Genomic DNA, 16895 nt, shown 5'->3' on the forward strand with positions numbered 1-16895 from the left:
AGCAAAAGCAACTTAGCATAAGACTTTAAAGCAAGAGAAAAGAAAAAGGTCAAATTGCTGTTGTGAATTCAGGAGCTCAGTAGTAGAAGGTTTATGATTAATATGTAGATTGTAATGAGTGTGGTGACAGAAGAGAGAGGCGCACACACAAACATACATTGGCCACTGCAGGTATTTGGCTTCATACAGTATGTTTGAGAAGTGCTTCTGTCTGCTATGGTACCTTTCTGTCATTTTGACTATTTCATCACTAAATGGTATAACAACAGGATGTTTTCAGGACATTTCACACAAAACAATAAATGCCAGAATTACTTTTTTTGAATTTGAAAAAATCATAATAGATGTCAGTCAGTCAGTCATTTCCCAACCTGCTATATCCTAACACAGGGTCACGGGGGTCTGTTGGAGCCAATCCCAGCCATCACTGGGCACCAGCCCACCGCAGGGCACACACACACAGCACACACTAGGGACAATTTAGGATCACCAATGCACCTAATCTGCATGTCTTTGAACTGTGGGAGGAAAGCAGCGCACCCGGAGGTAACCCACGCAGACACGGGGAGAACATGCAAACTCCACCCAGGGAGGACCCGGGAAGCTAACCCAGGTCTCTTTACTGCGAGGCAGCAGCGCTACCACTTCGCCACTGTGCTGCCCCCATAATAGATATATACTTTTAAAATCATCAGACAAATAAATATTCAATAAAAATATAAATTCTAATACACACAGTATCGCAGAATTGGTCTCACTAATCCATTTCCCCTCGTATCTCCTAATATGTTTTAGCTTTCCATTACCATTTCACTTTGTCAGTTGATGTCTATGGAATAGTATCAGTTTATGGCAGGTATCTACAAAAATCTTGCTGTTTTACTGAAGAGCCTCAATGGTCTATAGTGAAAATCTTAAATGGGAATCATTTAACAACAACTTGGTGTAAATGTGTCATATGTCTCATTTACTGTTTTCCTTTCATTTTTTTCAGGTGAACAATCTTTATGTAACTCTTCCATTCTACATTGAACGAAACAGGGTCTCCATTTTTAGGAGTGGTCAGTTTGCTGTGTTGCAGACCAACTTTGGTCTAAGATTGACCTTTAATTGGGAAGGTTACATTGCTCTCACGCTGCCCAGCTCGTACTCCGGTGCTGTTGCTGGGCTTTGTGGAAATCTTAATGGTAACAAAGATGACGATCTAATGAAACCAGACAAGACGCAAGCGAAAACCCCTGATGAATTTGGGAAGAGCTGGCTGGTGGAGGAGATTCCTGGATGCATTCACACATGTCAGGGCACATGTCCCACTTGTGATGTTAACATGAAGCGCCAGTATGAATCAAATGATTATTGTGGCATCATTATAGACAAAGCCGGGCCTTTCAAGGACTGCCATGCCAAGGTGGATCCTAAGCTTTACTTTGACAACTGTGTCTATGATGTGTGTTTGTACAAAGGCCAGGCTGCTCCTCTCTGTCAGGCTCTCACTGCCTACACAGCTCTCTGCCAAGATGCTGGTGCCAAGATATCTGCATGGAGGACTGACAAATTGTGTCGTAAGTATCTAATATTGCCTTAACAATATATTTAAACAGTTCTTCATTAAAATTTCATTAAAATAACCTTTTTAAAAATTTTCTTTGTAGCTCTAAACTGCAAGGCAAACAGCCACTACGAGGTGTGTGCCTCTGGATGTCCCCTGACATGTTATGGCCTAACCTCACCACCAAGCTGCGAAGGCATTCTCTGTAAAGAAGGATGTGCCTGCAATGATGGGTTTGTACTCAGCGGAGGTGACTGTGTACCACTGACTAATTGTGGCTGTGTTTACAATGAGCAGTATTACAAGGTCAACGAAGTCTTCTTCCCACAAGGTCTGTGCTTCCAAAGGTGTGTTTGCAACGTTGGTGGAAATGTGAACTGTGATGAGGGCTTTGACTGTGGGCCCCGAGAAAAGTGTGAAATCCAAGATGGTGTACAGGGCTGCCACCCAACAGGTACGGCCACCTGCTGGATTTCCGGGAATAGCCGTTTCCGGTCCTATGACGGTCGTTCCTTCAACTTGCAAGGAGACTGCAGCTATAGAATTACAGAAGTCAGTCAAGCAAACAGTAAGCTCACAAAATTCAGCATTGTGATGCACAGAGAAGCCAGTGGCAGCACAACAGCCATCAAAGCTATTGAGCTTCAAGTTTATGACTATACGCTGACTCTGCTCTCAAAAGTGAGATGGCAGATATTGGTAAGAGTGCTTTGTAGTTTTCATTTTTATGTATATTGCTTATTAATATGCCATAACATTACATTCTTAGACCCGTTTATTCCACTTCTGTGTCACGGGGATGGAGTGGAGTTAGGGCGGCATGGTAGTGGAGTCATTAATGCTGGTGCTTCACACATCTTCGCTTGAATTCCTTACCCAGTTGATGTACTTGTGGACTATGTATGGTCACCCTGTGTGTGGACACCCCAGCTTTTCTCCTATGGCCTCAAAGACATTTAGGTTAGACTAACTGGTAGTACCAGACAGGTGTCATGTGATTAAGAGTTTATTAAAATATATTTAATTTTAGTTGTTTCAAAAGGCCACTACAACAAAACCATATAAAATGAATTTGATAGGGCTTGTAGTGGCAACGTAATTAAATAAGTAGATGAGCTACAGCTAGTGCTAAATTCATCAAATAGTGTGGGTTAGGGTTAGGTATATGGCGTAGGTGCATGTGTGTATGTTCAGCCATCCCATCCAGAATTTATTCATGTCTTGTGTCCAATGTCACTAGGATAGACTCCCCATTATCACCATGGATTATGATTTTTCCTACTTTGTAAAATATTTCATCAAATCAATCTGGTCTGCAGTACCTATCTCTAGTGGCCTAGACATAATTGTAAGAAGCACATGTCCAGCAAATAGCTATTTTATTCTCCTCTGCATTTTATTCAGTTTTTCTAAAAGGCATTTGACAAGCAATGAATCCAATTAAACTCAACTCATTCCTACTCTTTTTTACTCGTATGAAATGAAAATTGTTCAAATTGTAGTATGCTGTATATACTTCAGTTTATACATTGTTATTATTCATTCAGTATATATTAACAATTTGATTATCTAACATCTCCACAGCTTGGTGGCATTAAAGTAAATCTTCCTCTTACCCTTGAAGACGGGAAAGTGAAAGTCTATCAGAGTGGCTTTAATATAATTGTAGAGACCAAGATGGGTCTCAAGGTGAGCTTTGACAGTGCATCCAGTGCTGTTTTCAACATCCCATCCACTTACTTCAGTGCACTTGGTGGTCTTTGTGGCAACTACAATGAGGATCAAAGCGATGACTTCAAGCTGCCCAGTGGACAACAGGCACCAGATGAAAGCAGCTTTACTGCTGGGTGGAAAGCCACTTCTGCTGCAGCCAATTGCCAGACCAGCTGTGGCTCCAAATGTCCTGGTAGTAATGACTCAAAGAAGCCAGATGCCAGCAAGGACACAGCCTGCGGTATCCTGACACTAAAGACTGGCCCCTTCGCTTCTTGTCACTCCACAGTATCTCCACAAGAATACTTCAACAACTGCGTTAAAGATATGATTACAGATGGTGCAAGCAATTCTGTTCTGTGTGACAACATCCAGACATATGTACAAGCCTGCCAGAATGCAGCAGTGACAATAAGTGCATGGAGAACAGACACATTTTGCCGTAAGTACAGATTTATTTTCTTAAAACTTTTTTGACATGATCCTTTTAAGCTGAGGGTGGCATAGCAGGAAGGTATGTTGCTACATGGCAGCATGGAAGACCCAAGTAGTGATCCATGTGGAGTTTACACATTCTTTATGTTTCCCAAAGATGGTGTGACCAGTAGGGGGCACAACAGAGCCCTAGGCACCAGAAAATAAGTTCTGGATTCAAATAATAATTTTTTTCACCCAACACCTTCAACAGGTTTCTAGAAGTTTTGCCAAACACAATTCTCTCTTTTGTCCATCATCCACACCCAACTCCACCTCCCCTGGGTGAAGCAGAGTAGCTTCTTCTTCAAACTTCCAGTGTGAGGGCATTTCCTAAAGTAGCCCCAAAAAGTAGGGATCATGAAGTGCACTACAAAAATGAATATGCAAAAATTAGACAAACAAAACCTTAAATGGGAGTTGTTTTGCTTTTATGTAGCAAAAAAATCTGCCAATGGGGTAAGCGAAATTTTCTTGACAAGATTTCTTAAAGTAAGCAAAATAATCGTAGATACAATTTTTTAATCAGTCAATAATTTTTACAAAATTGAAATCAAGGTTAAAAGTTAACATATAAATACTTTCACTTGCTTAAATTGCGTTTTTTGCATTGCAGCACCCACAGAACACAACAGGGCGTCTCAATGGGACTACAGCTCCCAGCAAGCCCTATGGGTGTATATACTTGTAACATAGCCTAGAGATGCTGCCATTTAGCATGTCAGGGGAGTCACTGGTCTGAATTGATCAACACCTCTCTGTCCCTTCATTTCACTGGCCTCCCAGCTGAGTAAGGATCTTCAGTCCATTCCTGCTGAGATGCCAGTGCACCCTCTTCCAATCTTCTGGCTAAGGCAGGGAATACCCCACCATTCTTTATGGCCATTCAGTATGGTGGCCTCCTGGCCTGGAAAGGAATCATGCACCATCCCAGTCGAGGTGTCAGGCCCTACCTGCCATCTATCACAAAAGGCATATTAGGTCAGTGGATGACTTTACAATGGTCTGGCCTGAGAGTGAAGAACTGGTGGCCTGTTCACTTGTCCAGGGTTAGTTTCTGCCTTTGATAGACCCCAAGTTCCAGATGACTCTTTACAACAACAACAACAACAACATTTATTTATATAGCACATTTTCATACAAACAGTAGCTCAAAGTGCTTTACATAATAAAGAATAGAAAAATAAAAGACACAATAAGAAAACAAAATAAATCAACATTAATTAACATCGAATAAGAGTAAGGTTCAATGGCAGCGTTTTTAATGCAGTGTTTCTCAACCTTTAAGTATTTACGACCCGAGTTTTCATAACAGTATTAATCGCCCCCCCCCCCAACATTTTTTTGAAATGTAGATGCATATTTTATTATACCTACTTAACTTTTATCGACTCTATATTTATTGTTCTAGTATCAGAATGTAGTTTAAGGTAATTTGTTTTGGTTTCAACAAATGTTTTTTTCATATTTTTGATTCTTGAGAACCACTGCTTTAATGGAAAAAAGTAGATGCATCTGAAAACAAAGAAAAATTACAGATAATGATTTAATGGAATAAAATAAAGCAGTTGTAATCCAGTTTGCTTCATAATAAATATGAGACATGGCTGTTGCCATTGTGTATTTTAACATTTCACTTTACAAAATTCAGAGTAAGATGGTAGCTAAAAATAGATACCTTGTCTTACTGCTGGCTGTCATAACTTCAGAGAATGGATATACACATGTTTTTGACTCTGAACTATGTTGCTCTTTGCTGTTCGTTTCTCTTCAGGTCATTTAGTGGAAATACTTTAATCAACTTTCCAATGTTTCTTCTATGCAGCTGCTACATGTCCAGCAAACAGTCACTATGAGCTCTGTACGGATACCTGCAGCACCACGTGCGCATCGCTCTCTGCCTCTGTCCAGTGTTCAGTCTGCCGTGAGGGATGCCAGTGCAATGACGGCTTTGTTTTTGACGGGGAGTCCTGTGTCACCCTGGACAGCTGTGGATGCCTTGTGAATGGCAGATACTACAAGGTAAAGACTGAAATTTACCAACCTGATATAAGTGGAAGGCTTGTATTTGACAGCTGAACAAAGTAGAAGAAGACAACATTTAAAAGGGAATATTTCTTAATAGACACATTTGTAACGGACTGCATCATGCTGTATCATTTACCGTGTTTGCTTACTTAGTCATTCAAAGAGACAAAAATTTGATCGTGAAGCAGTGACTGTAGATTGCACTACAGGTCAGACTTGTTTTTCCCCCTTTTTTTGCTCATTTTTGGCCTGCGGTGACTATTAGTATTACCTTTAACGATCTTTATGTGTTGTGACTACAAGGAGGCTTTGCACACGAAGCACAGTTTAGGGATAAAATTAAAGAAACCATATTTGATTACCCAGAGACACATTCACATGTTTTTTAAGATCAATATACTTTGTTGTTAATAAAGCTCCTTCTTCTCCTCTCCGTCTCCTTCCACACCTCCATGTGAGTTTCACCCTCTATTCTCCCAACTCTGACTCAGCAACTCCTTCTGTGTCAGATGTGAGAGCACTTCCAAGCCATAGCTCGACAAAATAGGAAAGTACTGTACATTTTTCACAGTGCGCAGCGGGCAAGAACAGGGTTACCCTTCTGTACTACAATACCCAGGCTACCTTGCGGGTGTCCTGACTGGGCACCAGCCAGAAGAGCACTGCCACATCATATGCAAGGGGACTCATTCCCTGTCCATTTATTATTGAATCATCCTTATTGGGATGTAAACCAAGGACCAGCCCAGCCTGGTTGTGTCTCTATTCCTGTGCTCCATCCATTAAGACTTCTTCATCCCACACCCCCATTGGAATGCCAGTCCATCCAGTGTGGTACTTACAGTGTTAAAAAGTACCGTGAGGGGAATCCAACTGAAAGTTGAGTAGAAAAATAAGTCAGCCTGCGAGGCATGCAGCTGCCTATCGATATGACAAATCTGGCCGGTGTAGAGATACACTCATGAACATTCTCTCACAATGAAATACAGAAACTACAATAACAGCTGGTGTCTCATTTCCAGTTTTAACAATTCCCATAATTCTTCCCATTTGTTCATCTCTCAGCATGCATTGTGCTGATGTAGTAGTTTGTTTTAAGCTTGCACAGACAAGATGCCTGCAGACAGGAGCAACAGTACAGTCCTTAATTTTTTACATTCTTTGTAATTCTGAAATTAATTGCTTAGCTGAAGCAAAAACACATACACACAATATACCATAAAACCAATGAAAAATACTTTTCCTTGCTAAAATATCACTTTATCATTATCTGTGGTGCTATTTTTTGTCAATAGGAAAAACATCATGATTAATACTTGTAAAGCTATTGAATTTTAACTACAAAATCCGACTCTGATTGCTAGTAACATATAACAATAATACTGGACAATGAAGATTTTGCTTCCTTATAGATTATGGTTTGCTGATCACTTACCATTTTACTGTAATCACCTATTTTTCTAATTTTTCTCTCATAAGTTTGTTGTGATCTGCAAATAAGGAGAACATGGGGTCTGCTGCACCCTGTTTAATTGTGGAAATTACAATAACGCATGGAGAGAAAATAAAGAGAACATAAAATGTCGAGCCCTTCCACCTACAAACTGTTTTTCCGAAAGTTGGCACTGAAGCTGTAATGGCACCAGCAGTTGTGAACTTGGCATTGAAGACGGCCGTCTTCAGATCTCAGTATAGTTTATATGTCAAACTGCCAGAAGATAGCTGGGTTTCTCTGCCGTGCCAGAAATGACATCAGGGTGTGTCACCTCCTCGACTTACGGACTGTAATAGAGGGAGAAGTTGGTGTCTGTGCAGCCACATATCCCGTTCCCTCCTTAACATCAGTCTCAGGACCCCCAACTTGCACCCTCCTTGTGCATGCATGGCCGTAGATATACAGTACAAGACCAATAACAGGAACATCTGTGGATATATAAAAGGAATGCACTAAGATATCCCAAGTGCTGGTGCTTTCTTTGAAAATGGGACAGCCATGCTAAAGAATCTCATTACCTTAAAAACAACTGGCCACTCTGTACCTGTTAGGTTTCAGAGCAGAAAAGTGTGGCACAAAAACCATCTGTCTACCCAGCAAAGATATGTTTGCCTCCTCTTCGTATAAAACGTATACTAATGAAACATTTTATGAACATAATGAACAAAGAAGGTGAAGTACTGTCATATTTGTGAAACACATTTCCTTGAATAACTGATGCCAAAAATAATAAAAGGCTTTTCTGTTGGTGCAGAAATCAAACATTAATAATAAGCAGTTCAAAAATCTGCCAGAGAGGCTGGAGGAAATCACATTCAAAGGTACTTAGAATTTTCTTGGCAACTACAGAGCACCAAACTACATCCTGTTGGTTGAAAGCAAGCTTTAAGCATTAAAAAACATGAAGTGCAACAGGTTCATTTTCTAAACTCACACATGGACTTCCTCACTGCTGATCTTGGTGCAGTCAATGATAGACATGAGGAAAGGTTTCGCTCACATATACTGTAATGATTGAAGAACAGAATATGGGCAAGTGGAATCCATAAATACTGTTGGACACTCAAGCATCAGAGCAGAATAACATTTATGTAAATTGGCAGAACAACATTTTAAGCTCATTTGAAATAACACAATGTGTCAGCAGGATTACAATATTATATATGCTAAATTTAATAAAAGCAGATTTCCTGTTTCTCTGAATTCCTATATTATACATCATGTTTGCGCTCATTTTGAAACTGTGTAGATAGATAGATAGATAGATAGATAGATAGATAGATAGATAGATAGGAAAGGCACTATATAATATAGAAAGATAGATAGATAGATAGATAGATAGATAGATAGATAGATAGATAGATAGATAGATAGATAGATAGATATGAAAGGCACTATATAATATAGTGTATTTGGATTTATTTTTTTGCTACCCTAAAAAAATCTATTGCTGTCTAAGCTTGTCAAAACGTCCTCTTTCTTCTCCAGTCTGGTGAAGCTGTGACCCAGAACTCCTGCAGTCAGCAGTGCACGTGTACCAAGGGTGTTCTTACCTGCGCGCCATTGTCCTGCACGGCTAATCAAGTCTGTGAAGTCAGGGACGGTGTCATGGCTTGCTACTCCACAGGTAACTGTAATCACAACTGTGGTCCTCTATCAAGTGCTGCCTTTACTCATATATTAAAATAATGTGTACATTTTGATATCATCAGCAAACTTAACCAGCTCGTTATTTACATTTTATCAAAAGTAGTAGCTGGAAGGAGTTTAGGCTAATGCGATATTTGATTTGGATTTCCCTTTATCGCCTTGAAAACTTTCACAGTGGACAGGTGAGAGATAACATGTAAAAGTGATGTTGGCATCACAGTGGCGTTGTGTGTGATCGGATTTCCATCAAGCACTTTGGGTCTCGTTTGAAAGCTAAACTACTGCTAGGTTAACTATGAGAAGTGACTGCAGAGTTATTGCATAATTTATTATCATGCTTACCAGTTTAAATGAAAAGGTTAGTGTTGTTACCATTCCCAGGCCCCCATAAAGCTGAACTACGACTATTTACCTGTCATGTCTCTTATATGGGGGGCAGTTTATAATTGGATTTAATTTAATTTCACACAGGAACCTAATTTATTTTTTGCACTAAAGCCCATCAAATTCTACTTATACCACCAAGGGGAGGGGGAAAAAAATGATGGAGAGACGTCAGTTTAAAAAAAAAGACATCAGGGCTCAGAATTATAAAGGACAGTTTCTTGTTTGTTGCCTGTGTTTTTAACCTTGTTTTAATGAATATTTATTGGAACTGTTTTTAACTTCCACCTTCACTTCATTTTATTGGATTATTTATTTCTTTAACTTTTTGCACTGCACTGAACTGAACACCGTTTGTTTTGACGGTTTTTAATAAAAACACTTTTGCACTTTTATGCACCTACCTCTTGCTCTGTGTGAGTGTCCTCATCCACTGACTCATACCTGGACCTGTTATCAGCTGTAGCGGGTTCAAGAGGCTCTCTACAGCACCTGGGAGTGTGGAGCTTACATGCACCATCACAATTCACACAAGATTTTCTAAAAAGAAAGAAACTTCTGACTAGGCCAAAGCAGTCACATTCTCAGTGAGGCATTATAAAGACCTATTACCATTGGTAATGGAGCTAAAATATAATAATTATAATTTTAAAAAAGCTTTGTCTGTATGAACACACTTGTGACATTTTCAGTGTTCTATTTTCATACTGTGGTTTGCTGTAGGATAGCAGGATATATGAAGTTAAAATACAGTGTTTTTCAGCCTTTGAAAACCTTTAACTCAACCAGTTTAACTCTTGGACCAAAAATTCAAATTTTATGTTGCCATAAATTTTAGGAGACTATATATATATACTGCGGTGGGCTGGCGCCCTGCCCGGGGTTTGTTTCCTACCTTGCACCCTGTGTTGGCTGGGATTGGCTCCAGCAGACCCCCGTGACCCTGTAGTTAGGATATAGCGGGTTGGATAATTGATGGATGGATATATATACAGTATATATTAGGGCTGGGCAAGTTAATGCATTATCATTGCGTTAATGCATTAATTAATTAACGCCAACAATTATTTTATCGTGCATTAATGCAGTTTTTGTTATTATTATTATTATTTTGAAAGTCTCAGTCTCACTAGCGATCGATAGAGATCAGTGATCTTCTTGTTACAGAGTTTTTCAATATGCTTTTGCTAGAAGGAAAGTTAGCTTTGTTGATTTGACCTCGATTCCCTGTGCATGTTTGAGTAGCGAAGAGCAAACACTTTCTAAAATGGCCTGTGGACAGATACCAAAGTGAAGGCTTAAAGCAAAACTTTTTTCGTATTATCGCTGAATCGGACTCCAATTTTGTTGCAAGTGATCTGAAGATGTAGATCGAAAACGAAAGTGAGGTACAGCATCAGCTGATCGGTCATCAGCTGATCGGTCCCCAGCTGATCGTGGCACTGAACAGATTCGTGTAGCTGATGCACCTATGTCAATGTTCACCTGGGAGGACACACACTTACAATGACAGGAGGTACAAACCATATTGTGTCTCACTGCAACTGCCACCCCTACCCACCTGTCTCACAAAGACTGCCAGGTAGCCAGCCCACTGTGAATTCCTGCTGGCTGTCGAGCTGCTGCTGCTTCAAACAGGCGCCGACAGCAGGCACTACAGGCAGCAACGGACGTTTTATGTTGATTTATGTGTGAAACCATTGCTTTGTGTGCTTTTCAGAAAACATTTTTGGAAAAAATATTAGCCCTCAAAGAGTTGCTACTGAACATATAACTGTTTATGCTGCTCCCTTGTAAAAGAAAATGTTTCTGCTGGTATCTGTTTAGATAAAAAAGAAAACTGATTTAGAAATGTTAACTTGCTGTTGCTCAGAAGGTGCCTGTTATAATGTTATGATCGTGGGCTCTGGACTCTGAGGGTCACTTGTTTTTCTGTAACAAACTAGATTAAACAATAATGCCCTAGCAGTGGCAAATAGCTTTGGTTTTGTATTTGATTTGATTACATTAATGTTTAAGTTGAGATTTACAAGAAATATTTTAACCGCTACTATGTAAAGGGAATACTGCTGTTAAAAAGCACCTTATTTGTTTAAAGTGCTTGCAAACCAAATACACGCAATACACTACTTTTGAGTTAATTGTTGAATTTTGCGCATAACAATGTGATTATTGTGATTGTCTGCCAGTATATATATATATATATATATATATATATATATATATATATATATATATATATATATATATATAAACATCTATAAGTGAGAGGTGGAGTTAGGGTAAAGGCTCCACGTCCAAGGAAACAGAAAACTCGCTTAGCTGCTAATAACTCAAGTGGGGCCAGCATGTCCACAAAACGAAACCTCCGAAGAAAGACAAAGTTGCTTAGCTGCTAAAGGTACCCCTCTTACTTTTCCTCCTGCTGCTAATACACAAATGAGACGAGCATGTCGAGATGCTTTCAAAGTAGTTCCTTTCAATTACCTGACATCTCTACATTTCAATTTTTGTCTGACGATTTCAACAGTTCCTAGGGGACCCTTAAACAGCTAGTATATATATATATATATATATTTATATATACAACATCTTCTTATTTCGGCTGCTCCCGTTAGGGGTTGCCAAAGCGAATCATCTTCTTCTATATCTTTCTGTCCTCTGCATCTTGTTCTGTTACACCAATCACCTGCATGTCTTCTCTCACCACATCCATAACCCTTCTATTAGGCCTTCCTCTTCTCCTCTTGCCTGGCATCTCTATCCTTGACATCCTTTTCCCAATATACTCAGCATCTCTCCTCTGCACATGTCCAAACCAACGCAATCTCACCTCTCTGACTTTGTCTCCCAACCCTCCAACTTGAGCTGACCCTCTAATGTACTCATTTCTAATCCTGTACATCCTCGTCACACCCAGTGCAAATCTTAGCATCTTTTACTCTGCTACCTCCAGTATATATATTGTGATAATAATACGCCAAAGACATCATAAAGATTTGGGGCAGCCACCTGTATATTATTTTTCCCATCTGCAAAAGTTTGTTCTTTGAAGCATGATGTGCATAGAACAGAGTCCACAACAGAACTGGCTATAGAAGCCCAAGATACAGGCTTTAAAGGTCTGGAGAGGAACTGATGTCAGCAAATGGGCCGGAACCAGAACTGACGTCATCAAAGGGGTTGGCTTCGGAAGTGATGTCATTAAAGGGGCCGGCTTCAGAAGTGAAGTCATCAAAGGGTCCGGCTTTGGAAGTGACGTCTTCTGAGGCGCCGGAACCTTGCAGGATTTCCCGGGAAAGGTCTGTAGGGAACTGAGAAAGACAGTCAGCGCACTCCGTCGCCCCCTGGTCAGATATTTCATTACACTTACTCAGACCCTTTAGCTGCCTCCTACTCGCACGTGTGTGACAATATACTGTATATATATATATATATACTAGCAAAATACCCGCGCTTCGCAGCGGAGAAGTAGTGTGTTAAAGAAGCAATGAAAAAGAAAAGGAAACATTTTGAAAATAACGTAATATGATTGTCAATGTTATTGTTTTGTCACTGTTGTGAGTGATGAGTGTTGTTGTCATATATATATATATATATAAATATAAATATATATATATATTTATACACACACACAAACATATATATATACATATCTATACATATACACATACATATACATACACACATACATACACACACATATATACACACAAATACATATATATATACATACACACACATATATAAACATATATATACATATACATACATATCTACATATATACACATACAGCTATTTCAGATCAGTGCAATATGCTGCTTGTTAAAACGGATGACTCCGCTCTTACGTGCAAGTCTGCGTGGATATTATGAACTATCGTATTTGTTCAAGTTCTATTTAAATTTTAAATAGAAGGAATTTTTATTTAGTCGACAGAAATATCTTTGGTAGGAATGGTAAAACAGACAGGAATATTATTCCTGAATCAATCAACTCAAACCTTAAACAACTTATAATATTTTGCTCTCCATAAAAATATATCCTGTCTAAATTATACAAGTTAGAAATAAAGTAAACATTAAAAGAACAAACATTCAAATTTCTTTACTCTTATGTAATTTTATATTTTATAAAAAATAAACTTAGATTTTAAATATCCCAAAAGATTTTGCTCTCCATAAAAATATATCCTGTCAAAATTATACAAATTCAAATATGAACATGCTGCATAACAAAACCTAGAAATATAAATAAAATGTGTTCCTTTCAGCAATAACAAATCAAATCATTCAGTTGTCTTTGCTCATATGTCATTTTAGAGCTGGACGCCTGGCATCTTTTTGGCACAGGTTCGTTTCTGTTTGGTGTGAGGTTCTGTGTTGTGGAGATTCTCAGGATGGATTGCAGGTGCTCATCAGTGAGGCGACTCCTGTGTGCTGTTTTGTTAGTCTTTATCACTGAGAAGAGCTTCTCACACAGATATGTGCTACCAAACATGCACAAGGTTCGAGCCGCATGTAGACGGACTTTTTGTTCTTCAAAGTCACCAAAGCGCCGTGCAAACTCAGTGCGCGCGCTCAGTTTATCAGCAAAGTGCGATTTGGGAACACCGTAGTGACGACTTGGTTTAACATTACTTGGCAACAGGGAAAGTGGGGCAAGGTGCACTGTGCATTTGTGTCTCCCATAAAAGCAGCTCAATTGAAATCACTTTGTGATTGTGCACGGTAAAACGTCCGCTGAAGTGTCAGATTCTTATTTAATTCTTCTGCTTTCTGTATCTTCTGCATTGCATTCAGGTCTTTCAGGTTACCCTGATGTTTTGTTTTATAGTGCCGTCTTAGATTAAATTCTGTAATTACAGCCACATTAGCTCCACAAATGAGACACACGGGTTCAGTAAACATATACTCAGCCTCCCATCGGTTTTAAAGGCTCTATTTTCAGAATCAACTTTTCTCTTCAGCATCGTGTGAGCTAGCTTGCAATAACTTGCAGCATCTTAAGGTAGACTTGATTAACGCGTAACTGTTCGGCAAGGCAGCTGAAGCGCTGCATTATGGGATCTGTAGTTTATTGTGTTACCAGCGCTTCATATACCCGGCTTTAATAACAATAATACAGTATATAAAATGATCTCGGGCGGATATAATTACGCCGGGCGGATGTGGCCCGACCCTTGAGTTTGACACATATGGACTAAATAGAACTTGAAAAGATATATTTTTTCAAATGTGATCGCGCAATTCAGATAGAGTTGACGCAAGACTACAGCCTGCATGCCTCAATAAGTCATCCTCCCTTGCCCTTACTTTTTACCGCTCATCTAATGAATACACTGAGTATGGCTTTACCAAAACAATCATTGATGGCGAATAAAGTATCCATTATTCGAGTATGTAGATCGGGTTATATATATATACATATATATATACCCGCGTATCAGCGAGAAGTAGTGTGTTAAAAAGCTAGAAAAGAAAAGGGAACATTTTAAAAATAACGTAACATGACTGTCAATATACAGTATTTGTTTTGTGAGTGTTACTGAGTGTTGCTGTCATCAAGGATTTGATTATCATTATTTCTTTCAATCAGGTTCGTATTTGTAGGATGTGTTGTGTTCAAGTTACATTCCGTGTTTGTCAATCGCTGTAAAGATGACAGGTTTCATTCATCGATTCGTTTCTTACTGCATCAATAAACAGCTCGTCTTCTTCTTTATCTGAGACCTGACACACTGCATGCACGGGTTTTTTTTACACTGTCTTCCTTTAGCGGGACATTGACTTTTTCCAACGTGTGCTTTGTTTCCGCAGTAGTTGGATTTATGAATATGCTTGTATGTATGAGACGCTTCATATTTTTGCTGCCTTTTCAATTGTGTAATTCGGTTTTGTTCAGCTTTTGGAACTGTTGCCTTTTATCTGTGCACTGCGCCAGTTCACGTGAGCCATCGGTGTACATGCATCGAAGGTTCCCAGCTGTGCTGGTGCCATCTCCTGCTATGTCCATGGCTGTATTTAATGTTACCTTAGTCCTGGCACTTAAAACTTTCTCTCGCAGTTTCACTGAGTTTGTGTCAAACACCACCCTGACCATCTCATCTTCCTCTCCATAAGCACAGTCCTTCACCCGTGAATATTTACCCGTGGCAGTTTGCTATTGGATTGCCGCTGACGGACGGCCTTATATGGGCAGGCACTAAATTACAAACGCCAGCGGCAGCCTGTCTATGAACTTAATTTAAAGTGTAGGTTTACATCGTGCTTTGTTTCCGAAGTAGCAGAACTCATGAATATGGTTGTATATGTCACTCGCTCGCTTCTTATTGTTTCGCTGCCTTCTCAATTATATAATGCATGTTTTCTTCAGCGCTTTTTTGAGGTCTTCCTGGTTTTCTATGTACTGCGTGATTACGGGGAGGCGTGATGATGTCACACGAAACTCCGCCCACGGCGTTGAAGCTCATCTCCATTACAGTAAATGGAGAAAAACTGCTTCCAGTTATGACCATTACGCGTAGAATTTCGATATAAAAACCTGCCCAACTTTTGTAAGGAAGCTGTAAGGAATGAACCTGCCAAATTTCAGCCTTCCACCCACACGGGAAGTTGGAGAATTAGTGATGAGTGAGTGAGTGAGTGAGTGAGTGACTGAGGGCTTTGCCTTTTATTAGTATAGATATATATACAACATAATTAATAAATTAAATTTGGCTGCTTTCAACAGCCTTTGATTGATTGATGACACTGTTTCAGTTTAGAGATTCATCATTGTTATTGAAAGATCCAGCAGCAGAGGACCAACTCTGATGAATTTAAGGAGAGCAATGGATGAAAGATTTTGAATAATTGTTGGAAATCATTGTAGGCTACTTAGGCATTGTAGACTAACATTAAAGTTTGCATTATAACTTAACAAATAATTTCCTCTGCTGTTCACTGCTGTCAGAAAATGAGTTGTTAACACTCTTCATGTCAAGTAGGCTTCTTGTCTGAGGCAACCTCTGCCACAATGTCTAGAGCAAATAGTGATATTGCATTCTATGAATACATTGATGTGGACATAGTGAATAGAATATATGTTCTAAGCGTATAGATTTTGTGATTATATTGAGCTAGCCAGTTTATTTCCAGGCCCTAATTTAAATTTATGTACGAGGGACATTCAAAAAGTTTCCGCACTTTTATATTTTCGTTGGAAATGGTGAAAGCAGGAGGAGTTGTAATTGGGCATTAAAAAGCTGGTACGACGTTGGGAAAATTGCATCGCAAGCAAAGGTAACTATGTAGAAAAGTAATGTAATTTCTTTTTGAAATTCTTAATAAATAGAGGTAAAAAAAAGTGTGGAAACTTTTTGAGCTTCCCTCATATTTGTAACTTCTGGGGCTGCTTTGCCAAGACTATGATTTTGCTGTTGCCATCATTGTAGACTCCCAGTTAAGTTAACAGATTGAGTACAGATCTGTCTTTGTAAGTAGACTGTAGCTAACTCTAGACAAATACATCTGATGTGAACCTTTTCACTCAGTTTTACTTTTCTCTAGCATCACTCTGGGGAATCACTGCCCCCCAACATTAAGATGTGAGGAGGTGGG

General features: G+C 39.3%; 1 protein-coding gene across 1 annotated transcript in view; it reads left to right on the forward strand.

Moving 5' to 3' along the window:
• The window catches only part of LOC120541722 (IgGFc-binding protein-like), a 59797-nt gene that overhangs the window by 26078 nt on the left and 16824 nt on the right, over nt 1-16895 (forward strand). Inside the window, exons 7-11 of the mRNA XM_039773613.1 lie at nt 995-1562; nt 1653-2248; nt 3134-3704; nt 5562-5758; nt 8748-8886. Of these exons, the coding sequence (XP_039629547.1) occupies nt 995-1562; nt 1653-2248; nt 3134-3704; nt 5562-5758; nt 8748-8886 (2071 nt within the window). The remainder of the gene's footprint in view (nt 1-994; nt 1563-1652; nt 2249-3133; nt 3705-5561; nt 5759-8747; nt 8887-16895) is intronic.

The sequence above is a fragment of the Polypterus senegalus genome, chromosome 12, assembly GCF_016835505.1.
Source record: "Polypterus senegalus isolate Bchr_013 chromosome 12, ASM1683550v1, whole genome shotgun sequence".
Classification (NCBI taxonomy): domain Eukaryota; kingdom Metazoa; phylum Chordata; class Cladistia; order Polypteriformes; family Polypteridae; genus Polypterus; species Polypterus senegalus.